The 22227-nt window shown below is 57.3% G+C and overlaps 1 protein-coding gene and 1 pseudogene across 1 annotated transcript; one reads left to right on the top strand and one right to left on the bottom strand.

Moving 5' to 3' along the window:
- Positions 1-1180: 1180 nt before the first annotated feature.
- ADCY4 (adenylate cyclase 4) lies at positions 1181-21634 on the bottom strand. Its single transcript, XM_004609436.2, has 26 exons — positions 21514-21634; positions 20952-21155; positions 18179-18376; positions 17921-18082; positions 16053-16202; positions 15513-15661; positions 15298-15409; positions 14164-14291; positions 13853-14011; positions 13295-13427; positions 12938-13108; positions 9270-9313; positions 9035-9121; positions 8746-8815; positions 8362-8459; positions 7721-7805; positions 7481-7618; positions 6528-6638; positions 6144-6322; positions 5887-5971; positions 4852-5010; positions 3034-3180; positions 2663-2770; positions 2435-2549; positions 1850-1974; positions 1181-1765 (listed from the first exon to the last, which is right to left on the bottom strand). Exons 2-26 carry the CDS (start codon positions 21108-21110, stop codon positions 1613-1615), a joined length of 3225 nt encoding a protein of 1074 aa, XP_004609493.2. The 5' UTR covers positions 21111-21155; positions 21514-21634; the 3' UTR covers positions 1181-1612.
- LOC129403950 (small nucleolar RNA SNORA70) lies at positions 18837-18966 on the top strand (annotated as a pseudogene).
- Positions 21635-22227: the final 593 nt, after the last annotated feature.

Genomic DNA, 22227 nt, shown 5'->3' with positions numbered 1-22227 from the left:
TGTGCAGGAGGAGCCTGTGCTTTGCAGGCCGGAGGCCCAGGTTTGATTTCCTGCCACCGTGTGGCCCCCTGAGCACCCCCGGAAAACACCTGTGAGCGCAGAGTGGGGAGCAGCCCCTGAGCACTGCCAGGTGTGCCCCCCAAACCAAAAATAATAAGATGAAATAAAATAAAAATAAAACATACATATAAGCACCTCTCCACACCCTTCTGTGGGGTACGAGTTACACTTTGAAGCACTCCGGAGGGACCACGGTACAGATCAGTGCAGTGGACCTGTGGGGAAGCCTGTGGCAACAGGGCCTTCCAGGCCTGCGATAGCATCACTTAGCTTGACTTCCTGCCAGCACTCTCCCCTCTCAGCAGGAGATGCTCTGTGCCCATGGCTGAGCCCCTCCCTGCCTGCCAGCTCCCAGCCCTCAGATCTTATCCCCTCCATGTCTGCACATCAACCTTTCACCGGCCCTCCCCGCCTCCCCCCCAGATGTACTCTGGCTCAGGGTGGGGGCTGAGGTTTCTCTGTATGCACGAGCACCCTCAGGAACAAGAATTCTCCAGAGGGGGCTGGAGAGGTAGCACAGGGGTAAGGCACTTGCCTTGCATGTGACTGATCTAAGTTCCATCCCGGCATCCCATATGTTCCCCCCAGCACTGCCAGGAGTAAGTCCCGAGCGCAGAGCCAGGAGTAACCCCTGTGCATCTCCAGATGTGACCTAAAAACAAAACAAGCCCCAAACAGACCAAAACAAAAAGAATTCCCTAGGGTACAAAGGATGGGACATTCTTCCCTTGGAGGTCACTGTCGGAGAGCCTGGGTTGACTCTGGGCCAACATTTTAGCAGCAGTGGCAGTGTTGGATTATTAGAGCTACTTCTTCACAGTCAGAGCAATGCAGAGAGCAGAGAGCAAAACCCAAAAGTCCGCATGCTCTCCCTGCAGCCCACCTGGACCTTCCCCATGGATCCCAAAAGATGAGCAGGTGGGCATAAACCACAGACGCAGCAAGACCCACATGCATGTATGGGATGGCCGCAGAAGAAAGCACAGGGCGTCTGAGGGACCGGAGGGCAGGGGAACCCCCCAACTGTTCACATGTTGTCCCTGCGAAGCCTGGGTTCGTTTGGCCACAGCAGCTCAACAAGCAAGGATCTAAGCTAAGTGTCTGGGCCTCTCACCCAGGCTGCCTCGTTAGCACCTGCTCAGTGCTTACTCAGCATTTGTAGAATGAATAAAGGTAAACGGCACTTCCCTGGCGGTGCCTTCCAGTATCTGTGGGTGGGGAGCAGGAAAGGACAAGTCCAGAGTTTTGAGTCATATCGCTAAAACCCTTTATGCTTCCCAGATGTACATGTGATCAGAGCAGGGCTGGCGAGCAAACCAGGAGGCGGCGGCCACCCTCTTCCTCGCTGGTGACAAAGATTCATTCCTCTCCCACATGTCCAGGCCCAGGCTTTCACACACTCTCTCTGTTTGGCCTGGGGAGAGGCTGTCTGGTGGGGGTGCAGGGGGAAGGGGACACCCGGCTCTCCCAGCAGCCCCTGACTTCAGCAGGCTCCGGTCCTACCCGTCTCTTTGGTGAAGCTCTGAGAGGTGGAGCGCAGGCGGGCGGCGTCTCAGCCCAGGGTGGCCGAGGGAGGACCGGCTCGAGTGAAGTCTGTGTTCAGGAAGTAGGTGCAGAGCTGCCCCTTGCCCTTGACCTTGATGACACCCCGGCTGTAGCAGGTGTAGCCTAAGGACTGCAGCGCCCCAGCTGTCTCTTCAGTCACCTGTGATGGGAGGAGGCTGAGGGAGTGAGCGCGGGGCCCCATCCTGATCCCCCCAACAGTCCCTTCCACCGTGTCCCCCCTCACTTGGATCTTGCCCAACACTCCTGTACTCTCCATGCGGCTGGCCACGTTCACTGTGTTGCCCCAGATGTCGTACTGTGGCTTCTGGGCTCCAATCACTCCAGCCACTACAGGTCCATGATTCAGCCCTGATGAAAGGCGTGGTCAAGGGCCGTGGGAGACTGAGCACAGGGGGAGAAGGCACTTGCCTTGCAGGAGGCCAACCTGGCTCCATCTCTGGCACCTTGTGGTCCCCAGAGCAGCCCCAGGAGTGAGCCCTGAGCAAACTGCCAGGAATAGTCCCTGAGCACTTCCTGGGATGATCCCCCAAACCATCCGCCGCCCCCCAAATGGGATGACCTAGAGAGGAACTGATAGGGTTTGGGGAACAGAAGGAGGGAAAGAGGAAGTTCAGGGAAACAGAGAGAAGAAACCTTGGGAGAGGACAGGAGGATACGGCTTAGGGCAGGGATGGGGTGAGGCCCAGCAGCTTTTTGCTCCACTGGAAGGGGAAGTCTGCAGAGGGGCCGGGGTGACCCTGGCGGCTTACATAGGGTCTGAACAGGGGGCACTTAACGAGGGGGGGTGCCCGGAAGGAAGGGTCCTTACCCACACGCAGGTGGAAGTTGTTGAAGGAATGCTTGTTGATAACCTCCAGCTTAGCCCCCAGGGCCATCGCAAATTCCACCATGGTGCCCAGGTGGCTACAGCTGCGCTCAGCATCCTGACAAAGGACCGGCCAGCACGCCAGGTCAGTGAGGGCCTGGGAAGATGCCCCACGGACAGTACCCCCAGGAGAGCCGGGAGAAGCTTGGTCTACAACGAAGGGGGTACTACCTGCTGTGCATCCTGCCCCGAGGTGGCATTTAAGCCTGTAGCCGCCATGTAAGTGCTGCCAATGGTTTTGATCTTCTCCACACCACTGAACTTGGGCTTGGAGAGTAGCTGGATAGAGAGAAGACTCTGTCCCCGTCCCTCTCACTCTCTCCCTGGAACCCAGCTTCAGGCCCCTGGGGGCTAAAGGGTTCGTGGTGTGGGCTCGGGAGGCAGGAGGGACAGTTGGGAGGGTGGAAAGTTGCCAGAGAGGGCAGACTTGGGCAGTCCATGAAGCAGAGGAGGGCTGAGGGTTTGCGAATGGAGAGGGCAAAGCAAAAGAAGGGGCTGGTGGGAAATTCTGAGATCTGGGGGAGTTGGGAAGGGGTGGTCACCTCATCAAAATCAGCAATGATCTCATTGAGTAGCCGCAGACACTCGAGCCCCTCGTGGTTGATGTTGGATTCAGAGTAGAACTCCTTAAAGTCAGGGACCGAGGCGAAGAGCACACAGACGCACTCGTAGGACTGGTGGTAGAGGTCCTGGGCAAGGGCAGGGGTGGGTGGGTGAACTGTGTGGTTTGTCTCCTTCTGCTTGGGGCCACCCCTCTCCAGTTAAGGACTGGGACAGAGGGAGTCCCAGTGACTCAGGCATCCCAGATGAGGCCTCAGTGTGATTCTGAGAGCAGAAGATTGAGGTCAGGCTCCCCTCAGAACAAAACCCAGGGAACCACGCCTGGAACTGGTATCCCCACAACTCTTTATATCCCAGACAAAGACAGTCAGTTGCACATTTGCAAGAGAAAAGCAAAAATAAATAATATGGAGAGTGGGGCAAAGGAGAGTGAGGGTACAGTGGTAAAGATGTGACCAGATGAGATTGTCACCCAATGAGTGCTTTACGGTCCTATTTTTTTTTTTTTGGTTTGTTTTTTGTTTGGGAGACGCACTCAGCGGTGCTCAGGACTTTCTCCTGGCTCTGTGTTCAAGGGTTACTGTTGGCTGGGCTCAGGAGACCAATGGGCGCCAGGGATTGAGCTTGAGTTGGCCTACCCACTGTACTATCTTTCTGATCCCCTGCTTTAAGGTCCACTGATGGCACTAAGCTCTAGGAGTAAGTCAAGGACAGAAACAGAATCAGCTACAAGCGTCCCAGTGTCTATAAGGAGTCTATGAGTTTCTGCTCTGATTTTGAGAGCAGAGAGCAGATAATGGGATCCTGAGACTATGAAATTACTCTGCACCCCCCCATGGTTTCTCAAACACATTCCACCCCACTCAGGCCAAGAGTGTTTCTGTTGCGTAGAAGGTGACATGTTGGCAAAAAGAAGAGAAAACAGGGGCCCAGGAGTGGCTCACATGGCAGATGTATCTGCCATGTAAGCATGAGGCCAGGCATTCCATGTCCAGTGCCACCCAGGGTACCAAGTATGGTCCTGCAGCTCTGCAGTTTGGGTCCTGAGTGCCCTGCAACATGACATGCAGTTCATGGAGCACTGTGGCCCACCAGGTGTGTGAGCACCACAACTCAAGTGTGAGACCCTGGGTGAGCACCACAGCTCATTGCAGCAAACAACAACAACAGCAACAATAACAACAGAAAAAAGGGGAGAGAGAAGGGGAATGGAAAAATTAAAAAAGATAGTGTGAATCAAATAAGGCACCAATAGTGCAAATAAAGGGCAACCTCATGGGCTGAGGCTGCCAAGGTCCTGGGGTCTCTAGGGCAGCAGGACCCATTCCATTGGAACTTTCTGTTCTGCTGGGAATTCCGTTTCAGTACTGTCTGGTCGGGTGGCTGCCAGCCCCCAACAGCCACTGAACACTTAAAATGGGCCCCTTGAGAGTGAGGAACTGGATGCAGATTCAAACAGCTCCACCTGACTATTGGCGACGTGCTGGATAGCACAGGTCCCGGAAACTGGGTGATGCACAACCTCCACTCAAATCCCTCCAACACTCCATGAAGCTTCAGAATTGGGGGGCCATGCACTGAAGACAGCACTCCTACAGAGTGAGAACTCAGGAGGCAGATTCTCTGTGCTCCCCAAAGAGGGAGCCTAAGGTCTGGGATCGACAGAGGGCGGCACCTGACAGGTACAGGGTGGCTGTACCCTCCTGCCCAACTCGCCATGTGGGGGGCCTCCAGCCCAGGAGGCCACCAGTCCAGGGCCAAGAATTTCCTGGGGCTCCGATGTCAGGGCGGGGAGTCACCTCATTGCGCCGGTTCTGGCCGATGAACTGGGGGGCCACGTGTGCCGGGAGCACGTTCTCCAAGAGCAGCCGAGTCAGGTTCTCCATAGTCTCAGTCTCCTCCCGCTCCTGCCGCAGCTTTTTCTTCCACAGGAAGTCCAGGCGGCAGTAATATTCATTCTGGGGGGGGGGGCACCCGGAGGCACAGGGAGACAGTGCAGGGAAAGTCCCAGTTCCTGAGCATTCTTGTCCACTCCTGAGGGACTCCCTCTACTCACCCCGCTTTTGGGAAAGGTCCTCAGAGATGGAGACTACCTTTGGAATCAGAGGAGTAGGGGCGGGGGCAAGGCTTTCTTCTTTTTTGGGGGGGGGCGAGTTTGGGCACACCCAACAGTTCTAAGGGCATACTCTTGGCTCTGTGCTCAGGGATTATTCCTTTGGGGTTCAGGGGACCATCTGGAATGCTGGAGATTGAATATGGGCTGGCTACATGTGGGGTAAGTGCTCTACCTGCTGTACTACTATTTCAGGCTCCACTATTTATGTATTTATCTTTGGTTTTGGGATGATTCTCAGGGTTAAACCCTGGCTCTGAACTCAGGAATCACCCTTATGGTCTCATATGGGATGCCAGGAATGGAACCCTGGGTTGCTGCATGCAAGGCAAGAGCTCTACCTATTGTACTATTTCTCCAGTTCCTCCTCCATTATATATATATATATATATATATACATATATATATATACATATATATATGTATATATATAAACGTATGCTTAAGAAAAAAAATATATATGTTTTCCTTAAGCATACTTTTCCTAGTTGGGGGAAGGAAGGGAAGGGAGAGAAGCAGGCACACCCTCAGATGAGTGAAATGAAGGAAAAGAAAGGAAGCAGGAAGGTTCATTTAGAAACTTCCAGTGCATACACCATATGGGCTTATCCTGGGAGATGTTAAGATTCAGGCAAAGGGAAAGAGAGGCCAAGTCATTTGGCCATGGTCCCAGCCTCACCTGTCCCAGGAAGGCCCCAGAGCGCTGGGCGCAGTGACTTACCTGGCGGGCCAGAAACAGGAGGGTGAAGAAGAAGATGAAGAAGGAGACAGCGCCCACCAGTTTGGGCTCCTTCAGCACCCCTGGCCTGAGGAGGCCAAGGATCAGGGCTGCCCCTTCCTGGTGCCCTTCTCCCCGCTCCCCACACCAGGCATCCCTCTGCCTCCCTCCCCTCCCACCCTGGGGGTGGTCCAGGAGGTTCCCCAACAGGCCTCCCTCCTCCACAGGACCTGGCGCCTCTGTCAAGTGGACACATGTACCTGGAGGGGCCCAGGTAGAGGCGGGCGATGAGGCAGTCGGACAGCCAGGCGTGGGAGTGCAGGAAGAGGGAGCAGGAGGCGGCCAGCCCGAGCAGCAGCAGCAGAAGCTTCAACTCGAAGCTCATATGCAGGTAGACGGAGCAGGAGAAGAAAGCCAGCACGCAGCAGTGCATGGAGTACTGCGGGCGGCCGGGCATTAGCGGCAACCAGTTGCCCTCCCTGCGCCCCACCAGGGCCCAGCCACTCCAAAGAGCGGACATGCACACAGACACACATGCACAAGCACACACAGGCACGCACTGAAGGGGCAGGTGTGCCACGCCCCCAGGACAAGGATGGGGTGAGGGGATCTGGAGGGGACAACTGGGCTGTGGGTCTACTCACGGGGATGCTGATGAGAGGCAGGGAGCCGGGGAGCTCCCAGGAGAGGTTGGCGGCCACCGAAGACGTGTTGTGAGTGTGGAAAGGACAGCTAGAGGTCGCCGGTAAGAAGAACTGCAGAAGGAAGTGAGGGATGAGGAGAATGCCGCGGGGGCCCCAAGCTGAGATCGTCACTGTCAGGAGGCCCGGCCGACTTCCCCCAGAGCTGGAGACTGGTTTCTGGTTGGAGAACCTTAGCACTGGGAGCAGTGTCAAGGCTGGAGGAAGTGGGGCTGTCATAAGCACTAAACATCTGTAGATTTGGGGGATGATTTATATCTGGGGGTGTCTTTCAGTGTTCAGGGACCCCTGGTAATTCTTGGCCAACTTTTCTGGTCAACACGAGGGCCCAAGGATGCAATGTTGCTTGAACCCTGTGGTTCTGGGGGATACCTGGGTCCGCCCGAGTAGTGCTGGGGGCCTCCAGGGCTACACCAGCGATGCTTAGGGTGGCAAGGGCGGCGTGTATGTGACACCAGGAGTTGAACCTGGATAGCACGTACAAGGCTGGCACCCTGACGCGGTTCTACCTCCTGGACCCCATCAGTGGTTTTCCACCAGCTGCTCAGTCTCCCTGGACCTCATCTGCCGCCTGGGATTGCTAAGGTGTCCTCAGGGATAGATTTCAAGGACTGGTTCTGAGTTCTGAAGACCCCCAGCTGAGCCTCAACTACAAAAGCCACCACCAGGATGCTGAAGAGTGAAGCTCCGGCCTCATGGAAAGGAGCAAAGATGTCCCCAGAGTGCTGGTCACGATAGTTCCAGCCCAGCAGGTGGCAGTGGGCGCCATTTCTGTCCTTTCACGCTTGCTCACGTCTCCATGTCTCCATCCCACCCTTGCCTGAGTCCAGCTGGCTTTGCAAATCAAGAGGCTCCCGGTGGCCCTGACGGAATGTCTGGGTCCCCTCTGTCCTTACCAGGCTGATGATGGCCATGGTGAAGACCAGGAGGATGGTGGCCGTGCCCAGGGCGACTCGCAGTCCGGGCCTGGTGGCCACCAGGCCAGAGAGGACAGGCAGCCAGTGCAGCATCTTGGGACCTTTCAAGACACACCTCTGTGGAGAGAGGGTGGCATCTCAGCCAGCGGGCAGCGGTGCCCAGTGCAGCTCAGCTGGGCTAAAGGCCCAGCTGATCCTGCTGCCCCCGACCCACCTCACCGTCAGGTGCTCTGAGAAGCAAACGAAGAGGAGGAGGAGGAAGAGGAGGAAGGTGACACTGTAGGTGATGGTCAGAGCTGGGGGCCTGTGGGGGAGAAGAGGGAGAAGGTGAGGGGCGGAGGAGGGCTTACAGCATGCCCCCACCCACTTCCTGTCAGGAGACATGGGGAGCTGCCTTCCTGTGCCACCGATGGGTCTATCTGAATGCACAGTGGAGATAATGAGATGCAGAAAAGCCTCTGGGGTCAGGCAAGATTGGGGGAAGCATCGGGGCCAAACCGGTGGCCAAGTCTACCCATGCCAGTCCCTTCCTTCCTGCTTGAGCTTTGAGCCCAGCTGTGTGGGAGAGTGAAGAGCTCCCTCCTGCGTTCAATTATTCTGATTTTTTTTTTCTGCAGGGAGAACCCCCACCCCCACCCCATGGGAACGCTGGGTGCTGGAGTCAGGCCTGAGGAGACACAGGGGAAACCGAGGCAGGCTTGCCAGTAAGATGAGGGCCATGATGGTCCTTGATTGCCCAGAACGAGCGTTTCCTTGGGGGTCAGGACCCCAGGGTACAGGGAAGGGGACAAGGGTGTGTCGGATCCGGCCTCTGGAAGAGCTCGTGTGCGAGGCGGGGGCCGCCCTACCTGGGGTCTCACCTGTTGGTCACTAGCATCTGGATGATGAAGTTGGAGAGGAAGACCACAAAGGTGCAGGCTGCGTAGTACTTGAAGGCAGGGAGCGCGGAGAGCCGGTACTGGAGAATCAGCACAGGGGTGGGAATGGGGTGCACCTCACTGTGGAAGAGTCCGCCCCAGCTGCCCCCACTAACCTCCAGCCCAGTGCCAGAAGTCGCTAGCAGCTCCCCAAGGAGTCCCCTGCCCCCCCTCCCTCACTCCCCAGTAGTCAGCCCATAGACACACACTCCTGGAGAGAGGCTCAGTCACAAACTCAGTAGGCTTCAGGGTCTGCCCCTTCCCTAGAGCCAGGAAAGGGAAGTTGGGGCGTCCCCTAGCCCTGGCGCCCCCCCTCCCCCAGCGTACCTCTTTTTCCATCTCCTTCTCACGGAAGAGCAGTGTCAGTGGGCTGAAGTCCTTCGACTGTTTCCACTGGCTGGGGGCGGGGCAGCGGGAGGGCAGTGAGCCCCATCGAGGAGAGGCAGGGCAGAGGAGAGGCAGGGCAGAGGCAGGGCAGAGGAGAGGCAGGGCAGAGGAGAGGCAGGGTAGAGGGCGCAGTCAGATGAGTCTTTCCTGGAGGAGATGAGAAGCCCCCTACTTCCCTCCAGGACCCCGGGTATCCGCGGCCTGCCCAGCCCTGCCCCTGTCCCCATACTTCTGCGAGTTGAGCTGCTCGATGACCTGGAAGAACTTGGCATCCCCTGTGTCCAGTTCATCGTCGAGTCCCCGGGGGGTGCGGCTCCTGCACAGGAAGTGCCTGACTGTCACCACACACCCTCATAAGCACCTGGACAAAGCAGGAATCCCACCCCAAACCCACCACCCCCTGGGGGAGCATGGTAAGCATCTCACGGAGGGCCCCCAGGTCAAAGCTGCCAGGGTCTCCTCACCGGTCCAGGCTCCACTGGGGGCTGAAGGAAGCCAGAGCCTTCTCCTGCAGGGAGAGCACAGGGAGGGGAAACGGGGGTGCGTGAGGCCTTGCCTAGCTGCCCTGACCTTGACCTTCCTGTTTCTTCTGCTTCTAATGAGACTCTGCACTGGGGGAGAGGGGGAGTCACTTCTACTCCTTGTAGCTTCCTTCTACATGGTCACTCATAAGGCAGTCTGTCCCTCGCACGGGCTCTGTGTGCAGACTCCCTGGGGATAGCACAGGTGCCGGAGGCAGGAGACGTGCTACAGACCCAGGGAGCCAACAATCCTGGTGGGTTTAAGTTGAAGTGACAAAGGTTAGCACAGCAGGTAGAGCATTTGCCTTGCACGCGGCCGACCCGGGGTTCGATTCCTCTGTCCCTCTCAGAGAGCCCAGCAAGCTACCGAGAGCATCCCGCCCGCATGGCAGAGCCTGGCAAGCTACCCATGGCGTATTCGATATGCCCAAAACAGTAACAAGTCTCACAATAGAGATGTTACTGGTGCCCGCTTGAGCAAATCGATGAACAAAGGGACAACAGTGATACAGACAAAAGGTCAGAGAGATAGTACAGCTGGCAGGGCGCTTGCCTTACATGCGCTGACCCAGGTTTGGTCCCTGGCTCCCCATATGGTCTCCTGAGCCTTAGCAGGCATGATTCCTGGGCACAAAAGCCAGGAGTCAGCCCTGAGCACTGCCGGCTGTATCACCCCCTAACTTTCCCCTCCCCCCCAAAAAAAAGTGGAGGGGCTGGAGCGATAGCACAGTGGGTAGGGCATTTGCCTTGCACGCAGCCAACCCGGGTTCGAGTCCCAGCATCCCGTATGGTCCCCTGAGCACTGCCAGGAGTGACACCTGAGCACAGAGCCAGAAGTAACCCCTGTGCATCGCCGGGTGTGACCCCAAAAAAGCAAAAAAATAAAAAATAAAAAAATAAAGTGGAAGTGACAAGACCCAACATTCTGACTCTCTGAGTGACCTGGGGTGAGAGGTGGGCTGAGGTGGGGCACGAAACAAACCATGGCGAGGAAAGCAGAAGAGGAAGAGAAACCCACTGGTACAGTGATTCTCTGCAGATAGAGGGGTGCAGCGCTGGTGCAGAAAGAAGGGGTGCAGCAAGGGTGCAGAGGGAAGGCGCAGGGACTTGGGCTGGGTCGGCCGGGGCAGAGGGGAGCGTGGGAACTTCTGTTTCTTGACTCATCTGAAGGCAGCTGGTCACAGGGGTGGCAACATCCCCTCAACTGACACCATCTGTATGTGCAGAGCAGGGTAGGGGAAGAGGATGGCCCTGGGCCTGCGGTTTCCAACCTTAGGTACTCGCAGGAAAGCAATGTCAGTCAGGCAGCGGCAACTGGCTCACAGACGTCAGGGAATTCCTGCTGAATGGGCAGGAATCAGCCACTGCGGATCAGCCCTGAGAGCCGCTGCTCTGGGGGTGTTGCTACGCCTTCAGTTTTGCTCCCCTCTCCAAGTCACCTACATGCTCCCAGTGCTCATGGCTTACTTGAAAGCAAGGAAAACTCTTATCCATCTTTATCTCCCCAGGAACCAGTTCCGTGCCTGCCACATGGCAGGTGCGCCAAATCATGGAAGGAGGAAAAGAAGAATTGGGTGGGTGGGAGGCGAGGTAGAAATCAGCACATATACTGCCCCTGGGCCCCTGGAGTTCTACACTCTTTGTGACTAAGCTGATTGTGATTCTCAGGCTTTCTAACATCTGACTACACCTCCTGGAACGGGGACGAGAGGTGAATTTCTGGGCTGGGGAGGTCGAGTTTTGAGAACTGTCCTTGAGCCTGGGGCTCCCACTCCTTCTCCTGGACGCATGTAGCCTGCACACCAGCAGTGGGGGCTGGGGAGGTCTGGCACGGAACAGGAGCGTCTCCACCATGCAGATTGTACCCAACATTGTCCCAGACTCTAGGCTCCCAGCAACCCCACTGGCCACCCACCATCCCCTACTGAGGTCCCGACATGCAACTATCCCCCAGGTCTTCAGCCTGGCACTTTAGACCCTTCTCCACCCCATGTAGAGGCTCAAAAGGGGTTCATGCTTCCCTGAACCCCTTATGCCATTGGCTTCCGATTCCCCAGCCCTCCTGATTTCTGCTTTTTTTGTGATGGAACAGAGAGAGAGAGAGAGAGAGAGTTGAGTCATTTCAAAAATCCCAGCTGTGTCCACTAGCTTTGGGGAAGCTCTGCAGAAAGAAGCTTGAGGCCACTGACCAGCTCTTGGGGAAATCAGATAAAAGGGAAACTAGGCTGAGGAATTTTTATCCTGGGACATCTCAACTTAGAGGTGTGACCTGGGGCCCTCCATGAGGGGTCATTGGTCAAAGACCAACTGCCCTGAGAACCAGTCTATAGGGGAGATCTAGGATTCCCCAGCAGCTGGTGGGTTTACAAAAGAATCAGCAAGTAATGGGTCTGGCCCATGATTAAAACCAGTGGCTTAGTTTTAACGCTTTTCCACCTGTAGACCAGCTCCTGTCTGCACTGACCTGATTCCAGCAACCAAGGGCTTGAACACTGTCCTGGAGGGAGGGATAGGTGCACCCCTTTCCTCTGTCTACCTCCCCCTACTTGTGTACACACACACACCACTCACTCATACACACACACTAACACACACTCACTCATACACTGGCTCATTCACACACTCATGCACACACTCTCACACTCTCTCATTCTCACACATGCTCACACACCGTCACACTCACACATGCTCAAGTACACTCACACGCACACTCACAGTCACACTCATAAATGCTCATGCACACTCACATGCACACACTCATACTCGCTCACTCACATATGTTCACACAGTAACACACACGCTCATGCACACTCACACTCTCATGCACACATACACACTCACACTCACTCTCACATACTCATGTACATTCACACTCGCTCACACACTCAGTCACACTCATACATGCTCACGCAACACTCTCACACTCACATTCAGTCACACTCATACATGCTCATGCACAACTCTCACATTCACACTCGTACATGCTCACACACTCTCACACTCACACTCAGTCACACTCATACATGCTCACACACACTCACACTCAGTCACACTCATACATGCTCATGCACATACACACTCATACATGTTCACACACATTCACATGCACACTCACACATGTTCACAGTCACATTCATACATGCTCATGCACACACACTCTCACACTCAGTCACACTCATATTGCTCAAGCATACTCACCTGCACACACACTCTCGCACTCGCTCACTCTCACACATGTTCGTGTGCACACACACTCAGTCACACCCCCTCTGCCTGCTCATGGAGACTGCCTTCCTGAAGGCCATGTGAGCATCTTACTGTCGCCTCACTCTCTCCATGTTTCCGTGCCAGAGCAGGACACCCGGTCCGTTACTGCCCTAGTCGGAGTGAGGGTTGGGGAAGAGAGGTTGCAGCGAAGGCACTGAGTTAAACAGTGTGTGTGACCCAGGCAGGGCCAAGGGGAAGTGTGCTCTGTGCGTTGGGGTCCCTGGGGAGCTTCCTGAGCATAGACTAAGGAGCTGTGATCCTGGGCTTGTGCATCTTCTCCCCAGCCTGCTTGGAGGGTGGTGGTCTCTGCCCTCTCGAGGGGCCCTCAATGGAAGAGCACATACCGGGAGCGGGGTGGAGGTGGACACGGGGCTCTCCACGTGGCTCAGGTGAGCAAAAGGCTTGGCTGCACCCCAGGACTCCAGGTAGCGGGTCATCAGCAGGGAGGGGCGCATTTTGGGGCCCTCAAGAGAAGACAGCAAGCCTCCGGCGGTGCCCTTTTCATCCTCCTCGGCCTGGGGCAGAGCTGGGTGTCAAGATCGCAGGCCTGTCCCTTCTCCCCACACCCTTCGGGGCTTCCTGACCCCTCTGTCTCCCGCACCGCATGCACTGGGACTTGGGGACTCAGTCTCTGGCTGAGTAGGAGAGACTAGGGTTGTTGGCCAGGGATGCTCTGGTAGGGGTCCCTGCTCTGTTTTTACCCGGGGATCGATGACTAGGTAGGTAGGCTCCCCCAGATCCCGAAGGTAAGGGTCCCGGTGTTCCATAGCTGCAGCCTCCACCGCGTAAGCCCCTGCCAGTAGGGCCAGGGTCGCCCCTGTGATGTGGACCCGCCTGGAGAGAGGAATGGCCGGAGTCAGGAGGAGGCACCCAGACCCCTTATTCCCCACGGACTGAGCCCGGGTTCCGACTGCTCTGGATTGACTCTCTCAGCTTCAGTCCCTGCACCTCTGTGCCCCACTGAGCTGTTTGCAACACTTTTTCTGGTGGTGAGGGGCGGCATCCGGCAGTTCTCCGGGACTACTTCTGGCTCAGGGCTTGGGTGTTGCTCCTGGTGGTGCTTGAGGGACTATGCATGGTCAGGATTAGACGGCGGGGTGGGGGATTGCTCCCACATGCGTAACCTGTGCTCCAGCCCTTTGAGCCCTCTCTGCGCCCTGGGGTTGTGCTTATTCTAGTAAGGAACAGGAGATGGGTGGCATCATATGGAGGAGCCCCAGTGACCTCTTCCTGCTGTTTCCAGGAGCTCCAGGACTTACCCTGGCACGCCACCTGCCTCCATGTGATTGGCCAGCGTGACATCATGGGACCACACGTCATACTGCCACTTCTGCAGCCCGATGACTCCGCAGAGCACGCTGCCAGAGTGCACCCCCACACGCATGTTGATATCTACGCCCGTGGCTGCCCGAAGCTTCCTGAGCACAGAGTGTGGGGGTCAGTTCAAGTGGCTCCCTCTGCCCTACCCAAGCCACACCTCTTCCTCTGCCAAGTTTCCATGACCCTGTCAGCCTGCTCCCTGCAGCCCTCACAGGCTGTGTCATGCAGGGGCCAGCCCGCCCAAGCTGACCTGATGGCCCGACACATGTCCAGCCCCATGCGCACGCAGTTGATGGCGTGGTCTGGCAGCGAGAGTGGCAGGCCTGAGACACAGTAGTAACAGTCTCCCAGGATCTTGATCCTCATGCATTCATGCTCCTGGGGTGGGGGGGAATGAGAGGGCTGGAGAGAGCGGGCGTGGATGTGGATGCTGAAGGCCAGCTGAGGCAGCGCATGCGAAGGTCAGGTCCAGGGACTGGCTGTGCAGTGTCTTCCCCAGAGCATCCCTGTGTATGGCTCACCCCAGCCAGATTCGACCCTACGAAAGTACCTTCAGGACTGAGAGGGGGTTTTTGGGTGTGTGTATGGGGGTGCTGACTGAGATTCAAGATCTGGTTACTTGGGGGTGTCCCTGGGCTCTGAGAGGTGGTAGGAGCACTGCCACTGGTCATCCATAGATTCAAAAATTCTCCCGTGAGTGTGGAGCTTAGCAGTTTAGTGGCAGTGTCCAGAGACGCCTATGTCAGTGCTCTGTGTGTTCTTGGGGGGGGGGGCCTGGGAGGTGTTTGGGGGATGTGGAGAGGTCTCCCCAGTTCTGAAGTTTCTGTGGGTTCTGTGGAGGGGTCTCCCTGCCCTGTGTGGGGGTCTGTGGTGAGGTCTTCCCAGCTCTGGGGGATTTGTGGAGGGGTCTTCCCAACTCTGGGGTTCTGTGGAGGGGTCTCCCCAGTTCTGGGATTTCTATGGAGCGATCTCCCCAGTTCTGAGGGTTCTCTGGAGGGTTGTCCCTAGTCCTGGGGGTCCTGGGGGTCCTGTGGAGGGGGTTTCCCTAGCTCTGGGAGTCCTGTGGAGGGGTCTCCCTGCTCCTGGGGAGTCTATGGAGAGGTCTTCCCAGTTCTGGGGGGTCTTTGGAGGGGTCTCCCCAGCTCTGGGGGTGCCTGTGGAGGGGTCTCCCCAGCTCTGGGGGGTCTATGGAGAGGTCTTCCCAGTTCTGGAGCACAGGGTGAGCAGTTCTGTCCCTGGGGATGTCTGAGAAGGGTCTCCTCGGTCATATGGGGCACCCAGTAACCCGCCTGACCTCTGGACCCTGCTTGACTCTGAGGAGGCTGCCTAGACTGAGAAGGGGGTGTGGAGGGAGGGGGGGGGGGAGGTGGGGGGCCTCTCTGACCTTGGCAATCTGGTCAAACTTGCCGAAGAGCTCGTTGAGCATGAGCACCAACTCCTTAGGTGAGCACTCACTGGCCAGCCGCGTGAAGCCCACGATGTCGGCATACAGCACGCTGGGTGGGGCGAGGGGTCAGTCCCGCAGGCATCCTGCGCCTGCCTTCCTCTGGCCACCATCACCCCCACTCACCCCTTCCGTCTCGTCACCCTCCTCCCTACCTCACTCCCTGGTGTCTCTTGACATAGAGGCTGTGGAAGTTGTTGGTACTCTCGGGCCGGGAGCCCTGCCCAGCCTGCAGCCGGGCCATGATCTCCGCCTTCATCTCGCGGGCCAGGTAGGCCGGAAGGATGGACAAGAGAAGGTGTTCCTGGGGGAATGTACTATGAACGCCGACCCTCCTGCTCCCCAAAGTCCGGACCCCCTACTCTCGGAACCACCTTGGCACCCACACAGTCCTCCAGACCCACTACGAGCTCCAACTCCTGGTCTTGCCAGCACGCCCTCCCTCCCTCTCCCCACCCCCTTCTTCCCCCACCACCGCTCCAAGCTGGGCTCAGCACCCCACCCTGCTCTGAGCACCTGAATTCGCGGCACCAAGGACGGACTGAGAGCCCCTGGTTTAGTACCAGGGCGTCCTGATGTGCTTCCACAAGCTTTGGCTGGAGCTGACGACAGCCCCAGTTGGGCCCCGGAGGAAAGAGAAGCTCAGAGGCCGCCCGAAGTCATGCGCATCCCTCTCCCGCGCCCCGCCCGCGCACCTGGTGCTTCTTCTCGGTGTCCAGCCGGCGGCGCGAGTGCAGCGAGGTCAGCGCCTCCCGGAAGGTGGCGCGCAGCGCGCGCTCCATCAGCGCCTTGTGGTACGCCCCCGCCACGTTCCCGCACAGGAACAGCACCGCGTTAGCCGCCAGCTGCGGGACAGGGGGCCCCAGCGCGATGCGCGCCGGGGGAGTTGCCCTCTGAGAGGCCTGGCAGGGACTACAGCACAGACTACAGGACGGCAGGTACAGAGAGAGGCCGAAGTCCTCTTCCCGGTTGCTGCTGGAGGTGCATCCCCAATGACGCCCTCCCCCCAAGCCCTACCGCGCCTCCCCCTGCCCCCCATCCCCCAGCTCCAGTACCAACACAACCTTCTCTCTCTCTCTGTCTCTCTGTCTGTCTGTCTGTCTGTCTCTCTCTCTCTCTCTCTCTGTCTCTCTCTCTGTCTCTCTGTCTCTCTGTCTCTGTCTCTGTCTCTGTCTCTGTCTCTGTCTCTCTCTCTCTCTCTCTCTCTCTCTCTCTCGCCCCCTCCTCCCTCCCTGCCTCCTTTTTTATTTTTTATTTTTTGTTTACTTGGGGCCACATCCTCCACTGCTCAGGGGTTACTCCTGGCTCTGCACTCAGGGATTATTCCTGGAGGTGTTCCGAGGACCATATGGGATGATCAGGATAGAACCTGGGTCTGCTGCATGCAAAGCAAGCACCCTGCCTTTTGTACTATCACTCCAGCCTCCTTCCTCCCTCCTTCTTTCCCCTCCCTCCCTCCCTCCCTCCCTCCCTCCCTTCCTTCCTTCCTTCCTTCCTTCCTTCCTTCCTTCCTTCCTTCCTTCCTTCCTTCCTTCCTTCCTTCCTTTCTCTCCTTTCTTCTCTCTTCCTCTTTTTTCTTTCTCTTTTTCCCTCCCTCCTTCTCCCTCCCTCCATCCCTTTCTTTCTTCCTTCCTTCCTCCCTCTTTCTCTTTTCCTCTCCTTTTTCTCTCTCTTTTCCTCCCTCCCTTCTTCCCTCTCTTGCCCTTCCTTCGTTCCTTCCTTCGTTCCTTCCTTCGTTCCTTCCTTCCTTCCTTCCTATCTTCCTTCTTTCCTTTCTTTTTTTTGGGGGGGTGGGTCACACCCAGTGATGCTTAGGGGTTACTCCTGTTCTTCTTTCAGGAATTAATCCTGGTGCTTGGAGGACCATGTGGGATTCTGGGAACCAAACTTGGGTCAACTTCAAGCAAGGCAAATCAGTTGCGTGAAGCTGACCCAAGTTTGGTGTACTATCTGCTGTACTATCACCCCTTTCTTTCTTTCTTTCTTTCTTTCTTTCTTTCTTTCTTTCTTTCTTTCTTTCTTTCTTTCTTTCTTTCTTTCTTTCTTTCTTTCTTTCTTTCTTTCTCACTTCCATCTCCCTCTCTTTCTCCCGCTCTCCTTTCCTTCCTTCTTATCTTCCTTTTTTACAGTGCTGGGGATTGAATCCAGGACCTCACACATGCAAGACAAGTGCTGTACCCCTGAGTGGTTGAGTGACACTCCTGGCCAGGCTAAGTCCCTTTTCCCTCCCCGATGCTATAGACTAAACCCAGGATATCACACATGCAAGGCTGAACCACAACTCCACCCAAAAGACTGAGAAATCTTTTGTACCTTTTCTTCTACCACAGCAGTCTTGTCTCTCCCCCACCCCCAGCACAAACTCCTTAAGTTCCAGCCTTTGCATTTTCCATGAAGCTTCCCTCATCCTGGTGAGCACCGTGTGGAGACAGTGCTCCCACTCCTCAAGGCAGGCATCATGCCATAGTCCCAACTTCCAGATCAGCAAATGGACAGTGAATGCCTAAGGAAAGCAACAAGTGTGGCAGAACCATCGGGCTCAGCCTGACCCTCCTGTGCTCACCTGTGGCAGCAGCGCGGGCCGTGAGTCTGGTTGGGGCCCAAGATAGAGACCGACGGCCAGCAGGTGTGAGAGTGATGAGGTGAGGCCTGCAGCGACTGCATCCCACATGCCCAAGGGCAGCATAGCGTACACAGTGAAGATGACAAAGAGGAAGAAGGACACCTGGGGCGGGGGGGGGACGGGACTGCTCACTACCTGAATTCTGATTCCAGGTCCAGACGGCCCCCTTCCCGCTGGTCTTCCTGGTCCACCTCTCACCTGGTCCCAGGCGCTCACCACACCCCCAGTGAACAGGAAGCTATGACCAAGGGCAAGCAGTGCCACCCACACGAAGCCCGAGAGGGGTCGTGTCCAGCGCTGCAGCCACTGCTCACGGGAAGCCAGACCCAGCAGCAGGGAGAAGCCGCCCAGAGCACACAGCACAATGGTCAGGAAGCCTGGGTCTGAGGTCAGCTCCTGTGCAGAGGTGGGGGACAGAGAGGATGGGAGACAATTTTGAAAACTGGGGTCCTTCCAAAGAGAGGAAGAAATCCCACAGCCAATTTTGAAGCTGTAAACCCGAGTATCAAAAGGAAGCAAGCACCTCTACTTGGCATTCAAAAGAGATGATTTGTCTGAAACTGTCTCTATCCCGATTCTGTCGCTCGGACTTGCAGTATCACATGATTGAATCTGTTTTTCACACTTGCATGCCACAGGGGCTCCTGAGCCTGGGCCCATCTCCCTGAAACACCTGGTGACCACCCCATCGGCTGGATGTGAGTCTGTATGTGAATCTTTTCATGTTTGCCCAGTGTGAACCCACAATCTTTCTGGTGAGTCCTAGATTTCTTATCTATCGAACAGAAGGCATAATGCTAGCCTGACATGCCAAAGCAACCAGAAAATCCTAGCTCATAGAAGGCATAGTATAAATGTACTGACGCCGACTACGTTCTTTCTCCTGAGACCCAGTGAGCACTGGATGCACACAGCAGCCACCTGGGGAGTGTCTACAGCCTGATCTGATGCTTTTGCAGGCTTCCCCAAGGGACCTGGAGACAGTCCTTACCAGTGGACATTTATCTCTGCACCTCCCCAGCTGTTCCCAGTTCTTTTTTTTTTTTTGCTTTTTGGGTCACACCTGGCAATGCACAGGGTTACTCCTGGCTCTGCACTCAGGAATTACCCCTGGCCGTGCTCAGGGGACCATATGGGATGCTGGGATTTGAACCCGGGTCGGCCGCGTGCAAGGCAAACGCCCTACCCGCTGTGCTATCTCTCCAGCCCCTGTTCCCAGTTCTTAACCTCTGAACAGATAGATGAGGAGCCTTTGGAAAACCCTCGGGACTACCCTGCCCGGCTTACAGAATGAGGAATATGTGGTGAGCTCTAAGTAGGGGTGCATCCAGGTTCCCTAGCCTTGCAAGTTTTATGGGGGAGGGGGATGGGCCACAGCTGGTAGTGCACAGGGCTTACTTCTGTGCTCAGGGATCACTCCTGGTGGGACTTGGGAGACATATGGGGGTGCTGGGGACCAAGCCCAGGTCTGCATGTGCAGGGCAAATGCCCTACCCTCTGTGCTATTGCCCCAGACCCTGGATGAATATTTTTGGTTTGTTTTGTTTGGGTTTGTTTTCTGACGCACCTAGAGGTGCGCAGGGGCTGTTCTCAGCTTGCCAGTGGAGGTAGCTCCCAGCAGTGCTCAGGGAGCCATGCAGAGCAGGAAATGGCGGATTCTGCACCCGAGCTCTCTCCCCAGCCCTGCAGTGGATGAATCTGAAGACTTGGGGCTCATTTTGGATGACTGTGGGGCAGGTACATCCCTAATCATGGCCCCTTTAGACAAATATGAGCCTTGAACTATTGCAAGCTTCAGAACTTCCCCCTCCTCAATCATGCCTGCCAATAAACCCTACATCCTATCTTCAGGGGAAAGTGAACAGAAAGAACGTATGTGTTCAAATCTGGTCAATGGGCTCAGCGAAGGTTCTGAGTTCAGGAACAGTTGCAGGGTAATAGGCAGCAGGGGGCGCTCTACCTTCCTAGGTCCTGGACTGCTCTCCCACCACCCAGCTCTGGGCATAGATACCTTTTGCTGTCCCACCCTTTGTTCCTAAAGCTTCCTGGGCTTCAGTGTGGACCAGCTGGTCGTGTTCTGCGATTCTCTTCCCTTTTCTCCCAAGAGGGAAGAGAAAAGTTGGAGCAGTTGCTTCCAGAATGGACTAGAAGACAGACATCCCTCTCCTCCCACCGAAAGAAACTGGAAATGGATTTATTTGGGGATTCGATAAGAAGGGAAAGAGGGCAGTTTCTGGAAATGTTGTGGGCATTACTGACCCGAAGGCCCTAACAGAGAAAGAAAACCTGGAAGCCAATTCCAACAAGGACCAGTATAATACCACCCTCCCCAACACATCCCCCCTGCCCGCTCCCCAAGCAAAAAATCCACTGTAGGATTTACTCTAGGGCCGGCTGCCCACAGAAGCTCGGGAGGACTGTTGGTCCCGAGGGAAGCTGGCAGCATCCAGGTCTCGGCTCTCTTCCTATGTGGACCCAGAGGTGGTGGTGTGGGAGGTGGTGCTACTGCCCGGAGACCTGGCTAGGGTCCCGCGATTGTTTCCCGGCTCCAGGCAAAGAAAGCGCAGTTCTAGGAAGCCTCGCGGGTCTGCAAGCCCCACAGTGACCCTAAGAAGCCCCTCCAGTCTGCGCGTCCCAGTGTGACTCTAAGAAGCCCGGCAGGTTTGAAGGTTTGCACTCCGCAGTTCGACCCTCAGTCGCCCCTCCAGTGTGCACTCGCCCCAGCGCGACCCTGGGAAGCCCCGCCCGTCTGCAGAGAAAGTGCGACCCTGGGAGACCCAGCCAGTCTGCACGCCCCCCGGCCCCCCCCTCCCCCGAGATTCTCAGGAAGCTGCGCCGCCGTCTGTACGCCGGAACGTGATCCCTGAAAGCCCCCGCCGGTGTGCAGAGAAAGCGCGACCCTAGGAAGCCCCAGCGCGCCCCCCAGCCCGGTCCCCACCCCTCCCCGCCCTCGAGGGGGCTCCCCGCTCACCCTGCCGCTGGCCCAGGCGACCGCCAGCAGCGCCAGGAGCGCGCCGAGCACGATGAGCAGCAGCAGCAGCATCAGCGGGTACTGCTGGCTCAGGCTGTAGTAGGTCTCGTAGAAGAGGTCCTCGCTGGGGGGCGGCCGGGGGCTGAACAGGCGCGCCATGCTCGGCCCAGCCCGGCTCTCCCGCGGGGCGCGCGGACGCCGGGGCTGGGGGTGGGGAGCGCGGGATGCGGGACCAGGTTACCTCCGGCCCCGGCCCGCAGCGCCCCTGTCACCCGGACCCCAGAGCCAGCCACCCCGAGACCCCATTTCCTTCCGGGAAGCCCTCACCCCCGCCACTCCGCCCCCCAGCCCTCACCCAGGTCGCGGTAAAGAGGTCTGAGCAATCCGGGGGCTCCTCCACCCGCAGACCCAGAGGAGAGAAGGACCCTAAGCCAAAGTCTCCTCGCCTGGGCGGGTGGGCATGGTTTGCGGTGGAAGCAAAGCAGCTCTCACCGCCCCCCCCCGCCCCCCGCCCGGACGAGGGTGGGGGGTGTCTCCCTTCCACCCCCTCCGCCAAACTCACTGCCCGCAGGCCGCTGAAGCTGGTGGGCTCGGCCCCGGCGGGAGGGCGCGGGGGGCTCAGTGCCGAGTCACGCTCGCCGCCCTGAGCGACAGGCGCTTCCCTCCCGGCGCCGCGCCCCCTCCCACTTCCCCGACGGGACGGGGCCCGGCCCCTTCCCGTGTCCGGCTGCTCCTCGGCCTCCGCCCCGCGCCTCTCGTCTCTCCCGCGCCACTGCCCTTCCCCTGGGCCGCCCGGAATGCCCATCACGGGAGACGAGACAAGACGCAGGAGTTGGGGTGAGCCCCGGGGGGTGTCCGGGGTCCCAGTGAGGGTGGGATGCTTGGATGAGGGGTGACTGTGGGGCGGGCTTGAAGGGACACGGGGCCAGAATGTGGGGAAACCGGCACAGGTGGGGGTGGATCTCAGTTAGGATGGGGGCAAGCAGGGGCGTTGGGGGAGGCAAATTTTTCTGTCCCCTCCTGAGCTGAGCCTCTGAATGTTTGCACCATGTCTAGCGGGCTTTTGTGTATGTTGCTTTGTGGAGCCTATGACTTTCCTCTCCCGGACACCAGCTGGGAATCAAAGGGCTCCACAGCTGGGACTCGATGGGGGTGTGCCCGAGTGGTGGAGGAAAGAGACTGCGGGGCGGGGGGCCTGACCTCCCCAAAACCTGAGCATATTATGTGCTGTGTGACGGCCAAATTTGAAAGTTCCCACGGAATTCCCTTCCCAGGA

Source organism: Sorex araneus, chromosome 3, assembly GCF_027595985.1.
Source record: "Sorex araneus isolate mSorAra2 chromosome 3, mSorAra2.pri, whole genome shotgun sequence".
NCBI lineage: Eukaryota > Metazoa > Chordata > Mammalia > Eulipotyphla > Soricidae > Sorex > Sorex araneus.
This window is presented reverse-complemented; position numbering and strand designations above follow the sequence as displayed.